The following is a 20,869-nucleotide window of genomic DNA, read 5'->3' on the forward strand; positions in this document are numbered from 1 at the left end:
GCTAGGAAGCTAGAGACCTGTGTCAGTTTAATCTGCAGAGTAAGTCCCTTAACTACTGCTGTTTGGGTGAAGATGCTTTTGCCTTTGCTAGTTCAAAGGAACAGTCTATCTGCTTTTGCTGAGAGGGCATAAGAGCTCTCTCATGTTGCAAGGAGAAGTAGATAGCTGGAGGTCATTCTGGCTGAGCATGGGGGCTGATGTACTCCTGAAATTCAGATGGTTCTGGGGTCTAATTCCCTGATTTACTGAATTAATCAGGGGAAAAGCTTCTAATGATTTCAGTAACCTCTTGGAACTAGTGCATAATAGGGTTGTAGTAGTGAGGACACGAACACGTGCTGTGCTGGGTAGTCTAACAGAGCAGAAAGGACTGTCCTCTGATGTGTAGCAAGGGGGAAGGCAGAGCTGGGTTGCTGTCTCTGCCCTCTTGAAACGGTCTTTGGATCTCATGCTCATATTGTGTTTGTGTTAATAGATATCCCGGTGTTATCTTGAGTGGATAATAGTAGAGGGTTGCAGCAATAAGGAGGAATGGCCTAGAGGGAGGTGATAACTGGTTGGATCCAACCAGGCAGCATCTGGCACTGTGAGAGGAGAGGAAGTTGTTGGGGGTGAAAACAAGCTCACTCTTTTTTTCCTACTATAAAAAAGAAGCTTTATTTCATAGCCAAGCTTATAAATAGCTCTGCCTGCTACAAAACACCTTTTGTTTCTGAATTCTTCTGGGTGCTGTGTTCCTTTTTTTTTTTTTTTTTTTCTTCCCCTTGAGGAGCTGGGTTCTGATTGCAGCGTATTGTTTTGTTTGGGTTTTTTTTCCTTTTGTTGTGCCCACTTAGAAGAGAAAATCTATTGAATACCCCTTTGAGATGGGCAGCAGTACAAACCCAAGCCTCCCCAAATCTGTGTTTTCAGACATGAAGAAGGAACCCACCAAACTTGTATCCTCAACTTGCTTCTCTGCCTGTGGTTTTCAGAAACCTGTTTTAAAGTCTCACCTTTGATCAGTCCTCTTCTTTTTCCTGAAGTCTGTTTTGACGCACCAGGTGGAATCCTACTGAGCTTCAATTCTTTATAGCAAACAGGTTTTGTGAAGTTGTCAGCAGGTGTTTTTTCCCTACCTGAGCTGCTGCAAGCAGCTCAAAGGAAAGTGCCCTCAGCTCTGATCTTTTTCCAGCATCCTCTCTTGAAAGGCCAGCAACTGTCATGGGTTGTCCTCTAGGATCCACCCAGTGCTACAAACAACCACTGCACAGCACTGTTGCCCTATGGGCTCATTCACAATGAAGGTTTATTTGATTGTGAATAGCAAAATTACTGTGATAGCTTGGAGGATCTTGGCTTGTTTCTGTTCTTGGGGTTTTAGCTGGCTGTTTTGTGTGCTGAGAGGTCCCTGCTCCTCAACTCCTCTCAACCCCATAGAACTACGTCCATCCTTTTTCCTTACTGATGCATTTCTTCATAGCTGCCTTTTTGCTCTCAAACCCTTCTGGCTCATCCCCGTGTCACTTGCTCAACACCACCTTATCAGCTTTCTAGTTGCTTGAGCACAGGTACAGTTTTTTCCTCCTCCCCTCCCTCCCTGTGTTGCAGGACCTCTGAGCAGGCTGCAGAGCAAGAGGTTTTCTGTAAGTGGCAATTTGGGCTCTTACCAACTGCCTGAGGCTGTTTGACATTGAAAAACAACTGAACTCTGTCCAGTGGCATTTTCCTTCCCTCACTCAGCACGGTGGCTCACGCTGGGACATGCTGCAATGGCTCCCAACACAGAACCACTGGTGGAAATTTCCTCTTACCTCCAGGCATCTGTTCTGTCCAGTGCTCTAGTGCCAAAGTCTGTCCATGCCTGCTGTATGCCTCCACCCATTGCTCTTGGGGTGGAAGGGCTAAGCCATGCAACCAGACCTGCCTTCCTCTGCTTCCAGTTGTGGGCATTCCTCTCCTCACTGGCAATTCTCCATCTTCTATCCTGTGCAATGGGGCTGGGTTGTGGATGCAGCCTGGTGGGAAGCCCAGCAGATGCAAAACATAGGCCTTTCCTCATCGCTGGTTTGTTCTCCGTGGTTTTCCTCACTGCAGGACAAAGTGGATTAAAGCCCAATTGCTTCAGAAGACATCTTCTCTGGCCAGATTCATTTAGTCTTCCAAATGTAATCTATATTGGCTGTTCTGCTTCATGCTAATGCTGTGGATCATAGGAATGCAGATTCTTGTGCATAGGCATCCAGCTATCCGTGCCATTTCTAAGATGCTATTTTAGCACTGTGCGGTGAGGTCAGTTTTGTCTGCATTAGGCATTCTACATGTTTTAAGCTGCACTCTTTTTGGTTTTCTGTTGCTGTGTGGATCTTTCTCTATAGCCTTCTCTTGCAACATGTTGAATTATCCCGCAAAGGCTTACCTGGCATCCACTTGTGATTACTGGTGCGTTTCCAACCTACCTCTTTTCAGCATTTTCCTGGAAAACTGGGGGGTTGGAGAAATCCAAACTTTAGATACTTGTGTTATTCTTCCTTCTCATTTTTTCCCTTGGGAAAGGGATTACAAAAGAGAGGATAAGACCAGCAAAGTGAAAACTTCAGTGATGGTTTGATTATAACTGAGCTTTACTAATAGCATCATTGCAAAATTGGAGGACTTCAAAAAGACAAAAGGGCCTCTTGGTTTTGTTTAAGTCTGTTTGCGGTTTGGCTTGGGGACATTTTGGTCAACTCTGTATCCTCTGCACATGAACAGAATGTAAAGAGCTGTGTATCAAGTTTTCTATTTGGACTAAATATAGCAATCCTATATTAGCTGTGTAGGAATAGCCGAGCAAATGACAAAGTCCCTTGTGAAACAGAAATAGATGTTCTCCAGCGTTCATGTTCATAAGCTCGGTGGTGATGTAGATTCAAAGGGTGACTGTAATACTGGAAAGCACAGTTGTCTCTGTGAATGGACAGAGTTGGGGATTTTGATTTAAATACCCCTTTTTTCAGGGGATCAGGCACTAGTAGGTATGCAACTATTATGATGTTGCCTCTTGGAAATGAGACTACATGTGGTTAGCAGGAACCCCCAGAAAACAGCACCTTGTTAAATCCACAGAGTTGTACAGCCATATGCTGAATGAAGCAGACTCTTGCTGATTGTAATGAAAACACTAACCCCCATCCGTGCTTTAAAAAGCACTGTAAAATACATAACAGAACTTGATTACTGCAACAAAATCTTTTGTGTGCTACAATTTAGTAGCCTGACCTAGGAGGACATCAAATGGTGTTTTAGGCAGGGGAACTGCTATGTGACAGCAGGATGGTTATCTTATGCTGTCCCTTGTCTGTGCCTTGGGTGAAAGGATGAGTTTCCACCTTGTTCTTAGTGAATGGGTGTGAGGTGCCCCCTTCAGTACTATCAGTGGACAAGTTAAAGAGATGATGTATACCCACTTTGAGTTCAATTTTTAAGAATCCATACAGGAGATATGGAGCAACCCAGATTCCTTCATGTTGTCTCATCTACAACTGCTTTTATTTCTAGGATTTCTCTCCTTAAACACAACAAAATAAATTCAGATTCTATCATCCTCCTCTAAACTGAGTGTTTTCTACAGGCAATTTGTCCTCTTCGCTGTGTGGCTCCCCTCTCTTCCCTGTGTTACTACATACAGTGCTTGTTGGCTCTTTATAAAACAAGTGCATGTCTGTTTTCCTGGCTCGTGACCTGTGGATGTGGTATGTTACGCATTTAAGCTTATATAGATATGGAGAGTAACCCTTAAACTCACAGCATGAGGCTGCTGGCTTGGAGGGGTTTTATTTAATTTTATTTTTTTCCTTGCCCTTGGCTCTGTCAGGCAGTAAACCTAGACATAGGTGCTCTCTTGCTTGGTGCCCTGTAGGAACCTCCAGAGGATGTGGGCCTGGTGGAGCAGCCTGGCTTCAGTTGACTGACCATCCTGATGCTGTTCTGTTAAAGCTCTTGGTGTGCTCCTCAGCTACTTTGGGTCTAAATCGGCCCACCTCGAGCACAGTGGTGATCTTTGTCATGGGTTTGGCAGCCAGCTCCTTCAGTTTCCGAGCGTCAAAGCGTGGCTTATGTAGAAGGATGGGTAAGCGGCGGGGAAGAAAGATGCTTTCTTCTTTCTGCAGCTTCTTCTCTTCTGCTTGCTGCTTCTTTTCTTTGTTAACTGTCATTTGGTATAAAATAGCATCCCACATTCTTGTGGCCCTTGATTTAAACAGCCTATGGCCTTGACTGATGATTGCTTGAGAGCTGTCTTCCTTGCTCTCTTCTTCCTGTCCCACCTTTTCTGACTCAGGCTCTGGGAAGTTGGGTTCTTCTGGCTGCACCATCAAGTGCTTCCTGAGGCGATGCCAGCCACCAGCATTGGCTCCAGGAGGCTTTGCTGCTTCTACTGATGGTAGTGCTGGCTCAGCTTTGAGGTGTGGGCTGGTGTTTGGTAAGCTGGGGGTCAAGTGAGGTTGAGTGACATGTTCTTCCTTGGTGTCTGTGGAGGTGGCCCCCATGCTGTCAGCTTCTGCTACGGTTGCTGTTTGCAGATGTGCTTGCTTCCAAGGAGTGCTGGGTGTTGGTGGTTTTAGGATGTCACCATCTTGCTTGGGTAATTCAGGAGCTCTCTCTGATCCAGATATTTCCATGTCACTTCCATGGGTTGTAGGCTTATTGGTGTGGGAATCAGAGGTGCTGGGCTTGGGTGAAGGGGCCTGGATGGACTCTTCAGTAGGAACAGGCGTGGGCTCCTTAGGAGGCTCTGCCTCTGCAGCAGGAAGGAGAGGAGGCTCCATTGTGGGAGCTGTGGCCTTGCTGTCATCGAGCGGGACGGGTATCTGCCCTGGAGACTGTTCACAGCAGCTTGTTTCAGCTGCTGGAGAAGAAGGCCTTTTGTCTTCATGGCTGGTGGTTGCTTGGGTCTGATTTGACGTGGGTGTCTTAGCCCTGGGTGGCTTGACACTGTGGAAATAAGTGTGTACCTTGGTGACATAGGTAACCTCTGGTGCCCTTACTTTACTGGGTGTACTGGAAGGAGGTGGCTGGGGGCCAGCAAATATGGAAGGGTTGCCTGGAGAGGGGAGCTGGATGTCTGTGCCTTCAGGCTGCTGTGGAGTCTCAGGAGCACTTGGCTTGTGTAGCATGGGCATGGCTGGGGAGGTCGTGATCCTGAGGTGTTCAGCAATGCGCCTCTGCTCAGTGACCTTCAGCGTGAAAGGCTTGCTCTTCCGGAATGGGGAGGGGACACGGTGAGTGATAGGCTTGATGGAGAGGCGGGTTGGAAGGCTGGTGGAGGGGGGTGCTGCGGTTTCAGGCGTCTCTGCTGGGGGAGCGCTTTCATTGTGCTCAATGTCGGGGCTGGCCTCATTCACAGGTGAGAGGCTGGACCGAAAGGGCTTGGCTTGCTCCGAAGCTAGGACAGCGTTTTTCTTGGCTGCCTTCTTCAGCAGCCGCTGGAGCCGCAGGTTGTCCTTCCCAGGCTTTGGTAGGGTGGGAGGGGGAGAAAGGTGGTGGCGGATGGGAGTGGGCTGAATGGAGGATGATACTGTTATCAGCATTGTCATCTCCTGGAAGAAAACACAAATCTTAGAGTTGGCATGGGCTTAACCCTTGGCTAGACTCTGAAGTATTCATATATAAGGACTCCTCTTCCTCTATCCAAAAGCTATGAGTATGGAGTCAGTTTTGTGGGACAAGAGCATCCATCTTGGTTTCCTTAGACTCCCAAGGTAGCCTCAGTCAGTCTTGAGGGTGGTGTGGTGGGGCAAGAGATGTACTGGGGGGAAGCTGTATTGCCAAACCTCCCGCTCCTGGCACTATCACAAAATCCAGAGTGTTCCTCGGGACCCCAGACATTCGTGTCTTGGCGAATCCTAACAGAATTTGGAAGGAAACGTAAAGAGAAACAGAGCAGGCCTGAAATTTTGAAGCTTTGAAACATTCCCCACAGGCACAAATCGGAAATATTTCATGACTTTCCAAATTTCAGTTATTCCAGTTATTAATACTCTGATACAATGTTATGTGCAACAGAACAGCCATGAACTACGTGTCTCATTTGAGTCAAAGTCAACACTGGCCTTGAGTGATTTCAGCTGGCAGAAAGACATCCTGGTGAAATGCAGGACTTAAAAGGTCCGTTTATCTGATGAGAAAGTGCTTTGCCACAACACTAACTCTGACTGGTGTTTCTTCGTTGTGTCAAGCACAGTGGCAACCTTCTCTTTCTGCACTCAAGATAAAACCTAGTTTTCTCTTTCCCTGGGGGAGCATTGTCACAGTCCTCCCTGTATCACCTATTCTTCAGTGAAGCAGAAATGGGTTGTGGTCTGAGTTGGGTCTTATCCCCAATGGTAATTGCAGCTGGACCCCCTTTGGCCAACACTGTTGCTAACTCACCACCATCTCCTCTTCTTTCTGGTGAGTGCCAGTCGGATTTCCTGCAGTTGAGCTAAAAGTTTGTGTTGGGGATAGAAAGATAAAACTAGTCAGTTCTCTTATTTCCCTTCCTGAGCAAGGCTGGGGAAGACCAAGCACCCAGCCTCTGACCTGCCATGACTCTTTGGCAGACCCGAAAAAGAAATCTGACTCTGTCCTGGCTCTCACTCAGCACAGAGTTGCTGAGCTTTGCTATGAAATGAGGCATAAATCACTGAGTCCCTTAATCCCCGGTGCTGGATGCAATTGAGCATCCTGAAATGAGGAAGGGGAGGTGGGGTGATGTCAGGGATGCTCAGAGGGGCTATTGCCTGTGCTCTGCTCGGTTCCTGGTGGCTCCCAGCCTGCTCTGATTAGTGTGGATGTGTAGTGTGATACCTACTGTGTAGGAAAATTATCCTGAATAAAACTCTCAAAAGCTCAGAAGAGCTATTTGCACTTGAGTGCCTGGTGTTGTCTTTGGGCTTGCAGTGTTGCTGTCAGCGCTGGGCTGGGAAGCTGATCTGTACCGAGAAAGCAGATGGTTGTGGATGGGGGAAAGAAGGATGACTTTTCTTGGGGGGGAAGCAGCAGCAAATGAAAGCACTGAAGAGGTGGCATGTGGGGCATAAAGCCTTCAAGGTCTAGACCTCACCGCGGTGGACAAACTGTCCTTCAGAGCAGAGGCTGTGGTGGGCAGGGTCTGGGTAGTGTCTAGCAAGTGGTACACTGCTACCACCTGATGCGTTTACTTCGGCTGCAGGCATGAGAAATCTCCCACTGTTTTGGCGAGGGACTTGGAGGGGATTTGTGCCAGCTGGGGGTGTGACAACTGTTGGGCATTCCCAGTGGCTTATCAGCTTTATGCCTTAGGCACAAGGCTGGGATTAGGACTTGCTCTATTCCAAGAGCTACTCTTAGAAACAAATCTGCCCCGGCCCAAAAAAAGGCTGATAGCCCATTCCTTCATCATATACCTGCTCTCTTTCCCAGCCTTGTGGATACTCTAGATTCTTCTGGATTAGAAAGCCAAAATGCCTCAGTTGGAGAGGCACATACTTGCTCTTGTGCAACACTACTCTGGTTCTGTTTGTATAGGACTTGGCAATTGCTTGGGTGATTTTTATCTGCTGCAAGGTGAGCTAGTACATGCCTCTGATGTTAAGATTGATTGTGGAATGATTTCATCTGCTTCTGTTTAATGTGGTTGCATGGACAGCCTGTATCACAAGATGAGCTGTGGTCCAGCAGCACTGGTAAACCAGAACTAAAAGGCTGACCTGCTTCGAGTTTGTTGTGTTGGGAATACTAAAGAGGCAGGGCAGTGAACTTCCTAGCTACTGAGCAGCAATTCGAGTGATTTCCTCGTCCTACGGACTGCTGCACCTCAGAAAAATGCAGCTTCTCCCACACAGGTCAGAGCAGGATCTTGTCTGAGATGTGCTGCAAACTGCCAGATGCTGCTGAGGAGGGCACGGGGGTTCTTGGGAGTGGGAAGTTTAGATATAATCTGCATGCAGCAGGAAGACTTTCCCTCTGTTCCCAAAGTTAGATGTGGCTTTGCGCCTTATAATCTCAAGACTTGCGGTCTTTTACAATAGCCTGTGCTCTTAAAATCACTCTTGCTACTATCTCAGCATCCCAGCTGACTTGGAATCTGCTGTGCTGTGGGTCTTGAAGACCTTGTGGGTAGTAACTTCCATGGCATGTGACTGTGCCAGAATCTGTGAGTTGGACTGTTGAGGCAGAGAGATGCTAAGAGACAGCAAAAGGAAATTAGCTCTTAATTTATTTGCCTTCCCTGTCACGCTTGGCTTTGTTTGAGTATCCTTCAGAGCTTTGTGTGCTCAGAAATTCTGCAACAAGTGAGACTTGTGAACGTCTTCCCACTTGCCAAGTAAGGAAGTAAAAGCAAAGGGACAGATGGACTTGCTTTATTGCCAGCAGAAAGGCCAGAGCTGAAAACACAGGGACAACAGGGAAAATACTGCCTGAGAAACTTGGGTGGGTTTGTGATATGCTGGAAAGAAATTAATCTAGAAGCTGAGTCAAGAGGCTTTCAAAGGGTTAAGTTTCCCTCCTGCTGGTTGAGTGCCTGTGGGTGGAAGGGAGGTCACCCACTCTTGGACCCTGACTGTTCTCCGGGACTCTACTCCATCTGCAATCAACCCCAAACTGGGAATGGTGGGGAGAGTTTCAGCATGGAGGAGTCATTTATCATGCAATGGAAAAGTCATCTGTGCTCTGGAGTCCCTAGGCTGCACCAGCTGTCATGTGTGGAGCAGATCGAGAGTTGCAGGAACCCGAGACTGCCGCAGATGGTCCCAAGCGGAGAGCTGCAGCTGCTGGGGGTTGTAGGAACACACTCTCTGCTTTAGTGGCTTTCTGGGGCTTGAAGGAAACCTGCTGATCTCCTCCTTGGGAGGAGAGGGCTGGACAGGAGCACGTTCTTCCCTCTGCCTGGGCAGTTCATGGCCTCTGCCAGGCGTGCAGCCCTCGGTGTCTTCTCTGCCATGGGCATGTAATACATCTGGCTGTCCTGCAGCTTTGAAGCTTTATGGGATAATTCACAGGGGTTTGTGGAAATAGATGGAAGAAAACCACCTGTAGTTGCTGGAAAGATGCTGCCCCTGTAAAGCCCAGGGTATCACTCATGGCAGGCCAAACAGTGTGCATAAACTTGTTGTTTTCTTGTCTTGCAGCTGAGCTTGGTCCTGACTCGATGCAACCCTCAATGCCACTATTTCCTCTGCTCCACAGAAGATAATTGAAGGATGTTTATCTCCTCCCTGATGTCAGTCTACCTAAGTACAGCTTGACTGCTCTTGGGGTGTGAGCAATACCCCATGCTGCCTTCAGTTGGATGAAAGGAACTAGATCAGCTGGAAAAACCCATCCCTGTTTTAACCTTCTATGTGACTCTTTGGCTTCTTTTTTTTTTTTTTTTTTTATTTTTTATCTGTCTCTGCTATGGAGATGGGATACTGTTGCTCTGCTCCCTCTCTCCCTTTCTTCTTTCTCAAGTGTTGGAAGAGAGGGATCTGCAGGGCTTTTACTCTGCCGAGCTGGCAGGGCTTTTGCTCCATGATGAAGAATTTCTGCTTTTTTGGCTCTTGGTGGCTGGGTGGTGGGAGAGAGTGAGCTCAACAGAAATTTGGTAAAAGAATCAGTGTTTGAAAGGAGGGCAATGGGCAGATCCTGAGTGTGAGGAGACTGCAAGGACCACTTGTCACCCTGTTGGTGCCAGCTATGGGTGAAGTCTTTCCCTGTTACAATGCAGCCTCTGTCCCTCTACAGCATCTGTTTTGAGGGACTTCCATCTACTGTGTACATCAAATCGCATTCAACTTAGTCCTGTTTTTTTCTTTAGTTCCCAGATCATCCTTGAATCACAGTTACATACCCATGCCACAATGTTCCTACTACTTTTTGGTCTTGACAGTGACAATAGCAGCTTTGTTTCAAATAGCTGCTGCCTTCCTCTCCCTGTCTAACATGGGTTGGAGGTCTCCTTTCCCAGGTGAGAAGTGCTGATCACTGGCATTATCTCCATTCTTTGGGAAAGGGATTTGCTTGTTCTCTAACCTGTGGGCTCCAGTGCCAGTGACTGAGACACTTCTGAATGTCAGAGGTGGTGGGCATGTTGATAACCTGCCTGCTATGCTTTTGGAGGTGGACAGGATATCTGGGTAATGGCTCCTTCTCTTATGCTGGAAGCTGCCTCAATGAAAAAGCATCCTAATAAGCTGTTTGAGGAGGTCAGGGCTTGCAGTGAACATGGGAAAACTGGCCCCTAAAGAGTGGCACTCTGGCCTTGGACCTGGGATACGTAAATCAGCTCCTAGGGCTGCTTCTGAGCTCTCCCACATCTTCATATTTCATGGTGTTAGCATGTTCCCCATCCCTTCTTTAAAGTCTTATTCCTGCCTTCTTCCCGTGTCAGCATAATTTTGCAACTTGTTTCTGCTCTCCTGGAGTGAGGGCAGCTTCTCTCTTCCTGCATCAGTTTCCTTTCTGCTTATATTTACTGTGTCCTGGATTATGTTTTTTTGTAAGCATTTAATAAAATTTGAGAAAGATGTTGTAATCATGGCAACTCTGAGGATTTTGTTGATACAGGAGTTCCTGCAGCAAAGCTGTTTTCCAAGACCTTGCAGCTCTCTGCTTGAGTGGAAAGTAGAGGAGAAGAAACATCAGGCTGAATGACAAGAAGAAAAGGAGCATGATGTATGCAGGAAAGGGGTTTTCTGTGTGCCTGTTCTGTTTAGGAGATCCTTGTCATTTTGCTGCAGCGTTCATTGCTGTTGAAGGTAATTGAGAGTGTCTTGCTGCAGGGCTGGTGGAGAAAAACAATGCTTTCCTGGTCCCTGTATCTCTTGGCTGTCTCTGTTTCCTGTGCTGCCATGTTATCCCAAATTACCATCCCCTCAGCAGGCCAATGATGCCCGAAGATAGGGGCTTGAACTCCCATGTGGGCTCTCACTACTCTTACCTTGAGGCACACCTCCAGGTGTTGCTTCTCTCTAATTTCTTCTTTCCCTGTGCTGTATGTTTATGATAACGCAAAAGGGGAGCATCCTGTTGTACAGCATCCACTATTAAATGAATCTTTGGGAGCTACAGTAATACTGAAATGGGCTGCTTGCCTTTCTGAAACAGGATTCAGGGCTGCTTTTTTCCCAGCAAGCTTAAACAGATGATTCTACATGAGCGTATGCAAGATCTGATAGAAAAACATGGCCCATGACTATTGCAATGCCTATTTCCTGCAGGCCATAAACCAACATTATTTAAACTTGGGGAAAACTTTGGGCGGAGAATGGCTGGAGAGCAGCCCTGAGGAGAAGGACTTTGGGGGTGTTGGTGGATGAGAAGCTCAACATGAGCTGGCAGTGCGCACTGGCAGCCCAGAAAGCCAACCGGATCCTGGGCTGCATCAAGAGAAGTGTGGCCAGCAGGTTGAGGGAGGTGATTCTACCCCTCTACTCTGCACTCATGAGACCCCACCTGGAATACTGTGTCCAGCTTTGGAGTCCTCAATGCAGGAAGGACATGAACCTGTTGGAACGGGTCCAGCGGAGGGCAACGAAGATGATCAGCGGGCTGGAGCACCTCCCCTATGAAGACAGGCTGAGAGAGCTGGGGTTGTTCAGCCTGGAGAAGAGAGGGCTCCAGGGAGACCTCATAGCAGCCTTCCAATATCTGAAGGGAGCCTACAGGAGAGCCGTAGAGGGACTCTTTGTCAGGAGATGTAGTGACAGGACAAGGGGTAATAGTTTTAAATTGGAAGAGGGGAGACTTAGATTAGATATTAGGAGGAAATTCTTTACTGTAAGGGTAGTGAAGCACTGGAACAGGTTGCTCAGGGAAGTTGTGGATGCCCCATCCCTGGAAGTGTTTAAGGCTAGGCTGTATGGGGCTTTGAGCAACCTGCTCTAGTGGAGGCGTCCCTGCCCATGGCAGGGGGGTTGGAACTCGATGATCTTTAAGGTCCCTTCCAACTCTAACCATTCTATGATTCTATGAAAACTTAGCTGATGGAAAACTCAAGTCTGTTTTGAATGTTGTATCTTTATATAAGCACTTGCTCTGCCTAGAGACCAGGCGGTAGACTTCATCTGGTTTTCTTTACAGGTATAAAATAATTATAGGCTCATTTTTATGACCATCTTTATGTACATGAGCTGGCTAATTAACAGATCTGTTCAATGCTTGCTTGCAGCTCTGCACTGGGCCTCCAGTGAGGTGGTGGACAGTCTAAAGGTCTAAAAGAAGGGTCTAAAGTTTCCAAATGACTTTCTTCCTTGAAATGTGTCTGCTCTTTGAAGGAAAGGTCAGACTTGAAGACACCTGGGTCTGAATGTCAGAGCTTTCCCTGCCAACACAATCAACTTAGGGAAGGAAAATAAACAAGCTCAAAGAGCGGGGCGGCTATAAATAATGACGTGGCAGCTGATATGCTACTGAACAAGGCTCTGAGGTTGGTCTATTGGTAGCTTTTGCCAGCTCAACACACATTTGCTAATGCTGCATGATACATATTTTTTTAAAGCAGGTAAAGAATGGATGGATCTGACAGTGACAAAAAGTGCAATTTGAGCTAGCATTTGTTTCAGAAATGATGGACTTGTAACAAGGATCCTGATAGTGAGACAGACTGGAAGTGATTTCCCTGTGATTTTGCATTGGGTCCCCTGAGGGTTTTGCTTGCAGTGGAACAATTTGATTTAGGTCATAAATTTCAGAAAGGTGCTTAATCTCTTCGCAGTAACTCTAAGTAATAGTCATTTAGCAATGCTAAAACATGCACTCTTCATCCTTCAAATTAATAGGAAAACAAAAAAAGGTGTCATGGGCTTGGGGCTTTTCAGGGTGATGGGAAGAACAGGGGGGAGGTTGAAACAAAGTAAGGGGAAAATATCTTTGGAATTTATATGAGCAAGCATTTTAAAACATGAAAGCAGCAAGATGTTTGGTTGGTTAAGCAGTCCTTCCCTGAGGTTGTGGAGAGACTGTGGGTGGCTGCTGTGAGCACCTTGGCTGGTCTCCTGCCTTGCTCACATCCTCTCGGGAAAGCCCAAAACAGCAATTCCAGACACTGTTCCTGGCTCTCTCTGGCTGCTTGGGCTTCATCCTCTCTGTCTGTCTCATCCATTTAGGTGTAAATATCCTAAGGATGAGCCCCTGGCTACGTCTCGAGCTGTCCAGCCTGATGCCTTATCTTCAGAGAGGCAGGTAGCCTAGATCTAGGGTATTCAAGGAGGATCTCCAGAATCCCACAGGGATTGTGTCTTAGATGTCTAAAGCAGATGGAGCAAGCACATTTCCCAAAGCAGACAGCTGAGTTGATGGAGCAGCAATCTACCACAAAAAACAGGAATGGATATTAACTGAGGAAAGATGAAATTCAGTACTTACTGATGTGTAATTTGTTTCCATCTGCAATCACTTGCATGTTGGGTGCATTGTGTTACTTGGTTTGGTTTACAAAATTAACAGGTCATCGTTCCTTTAAGATCATTTCGGGTACTGTTTTCTTGTTATGTTTAGATCCCTGTAGGTAAATTCAAAACATCAGATGGAAAAGAGTGTTTACAGTATCCAATAAGTACAAGAGGTTTCTCAAAAATAAAGTGACTCCTTTTTGAAAGCAAGAAAAGTTCCTTCAACTAAAATTAGCATGAAGAGGGGCTATCAAGTAACACCATTGCATGCTCCCAGATTTGGCCCTACAAAGTTCAGCATCTAAAGTACTGGAGAGGTGAAAGGCAGATGATGGTGATGTTGCCAGGACAGATATTCTAGCAGAGTAGCTCAAGGCAATGAAACCAGTTGGAGGCTTTTCAAGTTTGCTGTTTAGATTTACTGTTTCGCAAAAGTCAGGGTTGCAAAATGCAAATTTGGAGTTATGCTTTGGTTGCTACCGTCCCCAGAGAGGAACAGTGCAAATTCTGGCTCCATCCCTGCTTGTTCCTGGTGAGGGATGTGCTGTATGTGGACCATGCAAGTGCGGAATGTACTGTGCTGGGAGCAGAGGCGATTTAGAGTCGGTCAGTTTGGTGAATTTTGGTTGGGGGTTTGCGTGCAGTTTGACTTGAAAATCAGGGCAGAGACAGCTAAAGTGAGCTGATAAAGATGGCACCAGTACCCACCTTTGCCCTGGCTGCACATGTGAGCTGCCTAAAAGCCATGTTATTTACCACCTCTTGGCCCCTGGTGTTTCATCCCCCTTTCCAGCTGTCATCCCAGTTTGGGCTTTGCTTTTTCACAGCATTTCAGGAGCCTTTTAGTGTGGATGTTAAGGCAGCTGATAGGTTAAACACGCTCACAGGGAGATAGGGGTATGCAAGAGCAGTTTCTCTGGAGGTCTCCAAAACAGCTTTACACCTGGCTTAAGCCTGATCTGTTCCATCTGGCTTTTGGAATGCTGGTGAGCTATGCCAGAAAGTCAACTCTGAAGGCAAATTCTTGCTTCTTCTCCAGTACCACCCTGCTAAGACTTGTTGCTCATTGACCCTGTGTGGTAATGTATCTCTAATCTGACTTTGAGTCCCTCTGTCATGGATCCAAGATAGCAAAGCATCTGTTGTTGCTATGGCCTATTTGATGAGGCCAGTTCTTATGGAAGGGATGCAGATGCATCTTTGGGTTGGTGTTGGAAGTGAGCTTTCCATTTGCTTTCTCCCTCTGTGTCTCCGTGATGACTGATGAGATCACACTTGGCTCTGTAGGACATGCTGCTCCTTAGAGCAGTGCTGACCTGTGGAAGGATTGCGGGGTAGCTGCTCAATCCTTCATGCAAATACCCTAATGCAATTAATTCCTCTTTGACTGAGGACTTTAACAACTCAAAACTTCCATTGTCTTTCAGGAGTGCTAGTGACTTTGTGTTTCTCCAACACTGAAAACGTTGCTGGGAAAAAAAACCCCCGATAATGACAACCAGAGCCAACCTAACTGGAAACTTAGAAAAAAAGCCATTATGAATAAGAAAACTTCAACAGAATTTAAAAATGCCCGAGGACATGTTGTACCCTGCTCTGCCAATGTCACCACTGAAACCACACCAGCCTAATGAGTTTATTTGCAGCATGCACTGTATGAACGATGCACAAGGCTGGCTTATCTTTGCATCTGGTGCTGAAATATGAGGTGTTCAGATCCCTCCCTATTTCTTATGCAAACATATAGAGTTTCTGCTCTTACAGGCAAAGAGTTGGGGTGGTTCAGCCTGGAGAAGAGAAGGCTCCGGGGAGACCTTATAACAGCCTTCCAGTACCTAAAGGGGGCCTACAGGAGAGATGGGGAAGGACTCCTTATCAGGGAGTGTAGTGATAGGATGAGGGGTAATGGTTTTAAATTGAAAGAGGGGAGGTTTAGATTAGATATTAGGAAGAAATTCTTTACTGTTGAGGGTGGTGGGACACTGGAACAGGTTGCCCAGACAGCTTGTGCATGCCCCATCCCTGGAAATGTTGAAGACCAGGTTTGATGGGGCTTTGAGCAAGCTGGTCTAGTGGAAGGTGTCCCTGCCCATGGCGGGGGGGTTGGAACTCGATGATCTTTAAGGTCCCTTCCAACTCTAACCATTCTATGATTCTAAGATGGGGGCAGATTCTCCTACTGACTGAATGTCACAGAAGAGATGACATTCTAGAGTCCTCCACGGAGGTGTTGATTGACTCCCTCCCTCCAGATGCAAGGAGGAGAAGAGCAGTATCAGGAAGGTGGGTGGACGCATACATAGGTAATCTGGTAATTAGGTAATAAGAGAAAGGTTGTTTGTTGCCCTTTATTCTCCTTTTAATGCCCCTGAGCCTGAGATGTCATGGAGCCTCATCAGGAGAAGGTGTCAGTACCCTGAGGCTCCTCAGCCACCCTCCAGGATTCAGGTAGGTGAACCCACAAGAGTGAATACTTGCTCTCCCCTTTATCTGAGCAGCTGCTGCAAGAGATGCATCGCTGTGCATGGCAAGCACTGCACCAGGTCTCTTCTAGCTCAGGGAGGGATGGAGATCCCAAGCCCAAATGCTAGGTGAGGGTATTAGAGGAGCTGAGGAGGAAAGCTGGTCTTTGCTTGGCCCATTTGAGCTGTGTTTTGGATTCCTCAGGACCCTGTCATTGCCTGTAAAATGGCAGCAGTCTGCTGATACTTAGAGGAGCCGATTTTAAAGTTTAAGGCTATTCTGATCTCTGCTTGACCAACTGCATAAAACAGGACATTGGATTTTACCCAGGAACAGAAAATAATTATATATGTATATATATTCTGTCCTTTCTCTTAGTGTACGTAGTACCTGATCTGCCTTTTTATTGGCAACTGCTTCAGTTAAATTGGAAAGAGTGTTTTGGTGAATGTAGGGCATCTATTCTGACCTTAAACTGCTGATTAAACCCCACTGCAGAAACTCTCTCTGGAGCGGTATAAAGAGAAGAAGTGAGGGGAATGGATAAGAATTTAGTTTTCCTTCCCAAAAGGCTTTTGTGATTCCAGTTTCCTGCCTGCCCTTAATCATGGTAAAAGGTTTATAATTGAAAGTGTCACAAAATGGAAAAACATGTCCCTGCCTTTTTCCAGTCAGCTTAATCAACGTGTTTTCATGGATAACTTCAAGTGTTTCAGTGCTGATATCTGTATAAGTGGACAAACGCACCAAAACTAGAACAGCTGTATCATGCAAAAAAATTCAAAAGATATTTTTAAAGCATTCAAATATACTTCAGAGGGGGAGGAAAAAGAGGAAACATTCAGGCTGTGAACAATGGAACAACTCAAGTAAAACACATTTTCCTGGCAAACAATTTCACTTTGGATAGCTTAACTGTTTTGGGATGAAAGACGTGGAAGTTACTCTGTAGCTCTAGTATGAAGGTGTAAGTGCAGAGTCATGGGTGAGTTTGGGTGAGGAAGGACTTCAGGAGGTCCTCTGGCCCAACTTGTCTGCCAAATCAGGATCTGTTTCTGCATTAGATCAGTTTGCTCAGTGTTGGTCAGCAGTTGGTGAATAAGGGATAGGTACTGGGTTTTTTTCAGGTGTTAGATCTCTCCTGGGTTGTTTTATGGGAAGGATGTAGCTGATCTTACTTACAAACTCTGGTGTCTTTAATGATCGTGAAGCTGTAGAGGTTTTTAGATGCACTTTTACAGTGCTTTTTCAGCTCGCTGGCTGGGCACCGTCCAGCTGTAGGAGGCAGTTATCCATGGAAATGCTGCCCGCTGACTGGGCCATGCTCAGCAATGAGCATGGGGGGTGAGGGTATGAAAAAAAAATAGAGACAAGTATCTGGCCAAAATGCCCATCTTTTACTCAATTTGTAAAATTATCGGGGCTGATGTGTGAGCACTGTATTTAAAGGCATCTCCTGCTGAGTGCACTGGCTGCTGCAACAGGTCAGCCAACAGCTAGAAAAGATGAAAAGGGCTGATTACAGCTCCCCTGCAAGTGGCCCTGCTACGCTGTATATTCCTGTGGCCCATCTCAAATAACCAGTCTGGGTGCTCCTAGCTACCGAAAAGAAATGCGATATTGGGTTAGGTTTCCTAGTGGAAACTTCTGTAGATCTCTGTCCCAGCCTCTGCTTCCTATTCAAGGAGGAACACTGGTTTGCTGTATTGTGTCCCAGGTGCAGATGCTGTCACTGTCGGCTTGGCTTGAGGTCAGCAGGTGGAGGGACTTTATGCAGTTTGAGACCCTAGTTCATGTCTGTGACCTGCATGCATACTCTCTTTGGCCTTGGTGCTGTCTTCTACCCTGGCAGCTGGTGAGAGGGGCATCTCCAAATGCAGGTGCTCACTCCACCCTTGCCTAACAAAATCTGATAGCTTTTGGAAGAAATGTAGCCACAGTTGGGATCATCTCTCTCTCATCTGGTCCATGCGATCAATAGAGAGCATGAGGTAGTTGGTGGTGGTTTGCTGGCTCTCTAGGCTGGCATGGCTGCACTGCAGCAGCTCAAAGGCAAGTCCAAGTACACCTTGCTGCTGATGCAGGGAGAAGAGATGATGTCAAGACAGCACAAAATATATATCCTAGAGCAGGATGCTCTACAGTAAAGAGAGGCAAAGCTAATGATGAAAATGTAGCAGGCAATGAATGAAACTGGTGTGCAAAGGCATCAAGAGGTGAAATAAGGACTAGATGTAGGGTATGTATAAAAAGCACAGGGTACACGGCTGAGTCCTGAAACAATTATTTGAGAGGATTATGTGCTAAAGTGGGTAGAAAGACCCACAAAGGGAAGAAAGGGCAAACATAAAATGGGCTGTGGGGAATGAGCTTCAGTTGTGAACCAGATGATAGCAGAACAAACAGAGGATGTGTGCATCAGCTAAGCACTCCCCAAGAGGGATGAAGCAGATTCCCTTGGTCCTGCGGGAAGAGAGAACCGGATCACGCTGGGACTGGAGACAAGATGCATGAACATGAGCGGACTGACAGAGGCAGCCCGTAGGATGCACAGATGGGCCATGCTTGTGGGCGGTGGTGATGGGGAGGATGGACCACGGACATGATGTATAATGTAAAGATGGACATTGTCTGGTGCAGTTGCCCAGCGTGTCCAGAGCAGGAATTGAGCTGAGCGCAGCCGTGTGTATACAGGAACTAAAGGGATGCTGCAGGGAGCAACATTTGCATCTCATCTATTTGAAAATAGAGCTGTAGCAGGTTGAAACATCTGACTACCTGTCCCTCCCCAGCCTGCATCAACTTCACATTTGTCAAGATGCTTAGAGGGGAATTTGAGTGATGTGGAGCACTCCTCTGCTGCTGGTGCACACGCAGCACTGCTCCCGCAGAGGCTGTGCAACCCCGCAACACGCTCATGCTGCTCCTGCCAATGGGCCAGACAGGACCATGGGAGTGTTCAGCCTCACATCTGCTGAGAACCACCCAGGCTTCACACGCACTTGCACAGACACACATTGCCTTTTTAACTTATTGATCCAGTCCTCAGTGTGTGAGACCTGAGTCTCGATGCCCTGTCAGCAGAAGGGACAGTCTATAACTGGGAGGCAGGTGAAGGAGGCTGGTGAATACTATTGCCAAACTGGGCCCACAGCAAACATAAAAGGAGGAACAGCTGGGGGACTCCCCTCCCACACATCCCTGCTCTGCTGCCAGTTTGGGCAAGCACAGTATTTCTTGGAGATGTGCCCAGTTGGTGCAGTGCCTGAGGAAAATGAGCCAGTGGAAGGTGGCAAAAATGCTTGATGGTGCCGAAAATGCAGTGTGAAGGCTGGTTTGCTGCGTTAGCGCTTTCGGCAGAGCTGGGGTCGGGGAGCGGAGGCCACAATACCTGGTCTGGCTGTGCGTCCCCATGCAGATGCCACTCTCCTCGGCAGCATGGGATGCCCACCCTGGCTCCCCCACCCAGAAAACTCCTCTCAGCCATAGGCAGGGCTCTGAGGATGAATGCACTGTCCCCCTCCCACACAGTGAGTTACAAAAGCATTGGCATGAGCTGGGTTGCAGAAGGCAGGTGAGGGGATAAGCTGCCAGACAGCTGGAGAATACAAGCTGGAGAGGGGGTTCTGGCTCGTGCATGTTACCTGGTGGATGGGAGGCTGCAGCGCTGTGCTCCTGCTCCACGGCTTTAAAAGCTTGTCTCTACATCCTCGGTTGGGGACCCCTTCCTGCAAGTGGCAGGGAAAGAGTGGGCAGGAATTGATCCGTGACCCGGGCCAAAAATACCGCCTGCCCTGCAGCTCCTGAAGGTTTTCTCTGCTCCTACAGGCTGGGAAAAGGGGGGTGCTGGAGCTGCCAGGCACACCGGAGGGCATGCTCTGCACCGCCGGGGAGCCCTGCCAAGGGGAGAGGGGTGGGAGGGAGGGGATGGGGAGCTGAAGCCTACGAGGTTTAGCGAAATGGAAACCATGAGCCAGAAGGTTGTACTAAGGCACTGCAATCCTCTGCTGGCATAGTCGTGCAACTGCGGCAAAACCCCTCCGGGCACCTAGAGGATCCTACGTGGGGTCCAGCCATCTGGGGTTTGCCTTGTCTAAGATATCCTTACTTAAATGATGCTTTTGCATCATGCTAAGAAGGGTAGCTTGAGGTCAGACAAGCTCTCTTGCTGTGTGCCTACTTTTTGTTCCAGGTCTCCTCAAGCTCTGATGTGTGGCAGAGCCCTAGTAGTCTTAGCAAGAGGTAGGTGTGTGCCACACACTGCCCACTCACAAACACACATGCAACATGTGTGCTACATGCTTCTGACTTATCATATGCCCTGTGACTGCTCGTTTCAGAGAGCGTTGTGCAGCAGAAGGTCCCCAAGCCCTCCACAGGCTCTAATCTTGCAGAGCAACCAAAGCTATTTACGTGTAGAGGGGCAGCAGGGAAGTGGTCCTGCTTGGCCAGGAGAGCAGGAGCTGCTGCTGTGTGTTTAGATTGCAAGAGCCAGGGTGCCATGACCAGGTTTTAAGCAGCGACCGTGCACCATGAAGCTGTGGGAGCCCCACAATTTGTTTCTGAGGTGCCTTTGCCTCAGATACCCTTCTTTAAGCTCTGCCTGCCTGGTGGGGTTGTAAATATAGAAACATAAGCCCTGTGGTTTTTTTTTTTTCTCCAAACATGTCCCTCCCATCTTAGCATCATCTGTGCAATTCCTCCAGCTGCTCCTATACATGGTATGACCTTTTTTTTCCCCTTCCCTTGCTCTCCCCTCCCACCCCCTCCACCCCACCCCTGCTCTCTTCCCTGTTCAGTGCAGGGGTCTGGGGCCAATCAGCTCCTCCAGATGATCAAATGTCACTATAAGTTGACAGCTGCATCACCTTGGGACGCTTGCAGATCCCAGCCTGCCCGTCCCCTTCAGCAGGGAGCTCGGTGCTTCTCTCCACTCCTCCCAGGTAAGTGGGAGCCCTGGTGAGGGATGCCAGAGAACAAAACTGCAGAGGGGCTGAGCCTTGGTTTGAATAGAGAAGCATCAGGGGAGGGTTGGGGTATACTAGGTCCAGGAC

General features: G+C 47.6%; 2 protein-coding genes across 6 annotated transcripts in view; one reads left to right on the forward strand and one right to left on the reverse strand.

Moving 5' to 3' along the window:
- The window catches only part of LSP1 (lymphocyte specific protein 1), a 50,864-nt gene extending 40,363 nt beyond the window's left edge, over positions 1-10,501 (forward strand). For both annotated transcript variants that reach the window (XM_074148582.1, XM_074148583.1), the window contains exon 11: positions 9,111-10,501. The gene's annotated coding sequence lies outside the window, so the exon portion shown is untranslated. The remainder of the gene's footprint in view (positions 1-9,110) is intronic.
- PRR33 (proline rich 33) lies at positions 643-19,678 on the reverse strand. 4 transcript variants are annotated; one of them, XM_074148578.1, is made up of 4 exons: positions 19,460-19,565; positions 13,327-13,462; positions 11,416-11,621; positions 643-5,558 (listed from the first exon to the last, which is right to left on the reverse strand). In XM_074148578.1, the coding sequence occupies exons 2-4, from the start codon at positions 13,361-13,363 to the stop codon at positions 3,921-3,923; spliced, it is 1,881 nt and encodes a 626-aa protein (XP_074004679.1). In that variant the 5' UTR covers positions 13,364-13,462; positions 19,460-19,565; the 3' UTR covers positions 643-3,920. The 4 variants fall into 4 exon arrangements, with proteins under 4 accessions (XP_074004679.1, XP_074004680.1, XP_074004682.1 ...); XM_074148579.1 differs by lacking the exon at positions 11,416-11,621 and having other exon boundaries at positions 19,460-19,678; XM_074148581.1 differs by lacking the exon at positions 11,416-11,621 and having other exon boundaries at positions 643-5,864; positions 19,460-19,611.
- Between the last annotated feature and the right edge of the window lie 1,191 nt (positions 19,679-20,869).

Source organism: Numenius arquata, chromosome 6 (assembly GCF_964106895.1).
Source record: "Numenius arquata chromosome 6, bNumArq3.hap1.1, whole genome shotgun sequence".
NCBI lineage: Eukaryota > Metazoa > Chordata > Aves > Charadriiformes > Scolopacidae > Numenius > Numenius arquata.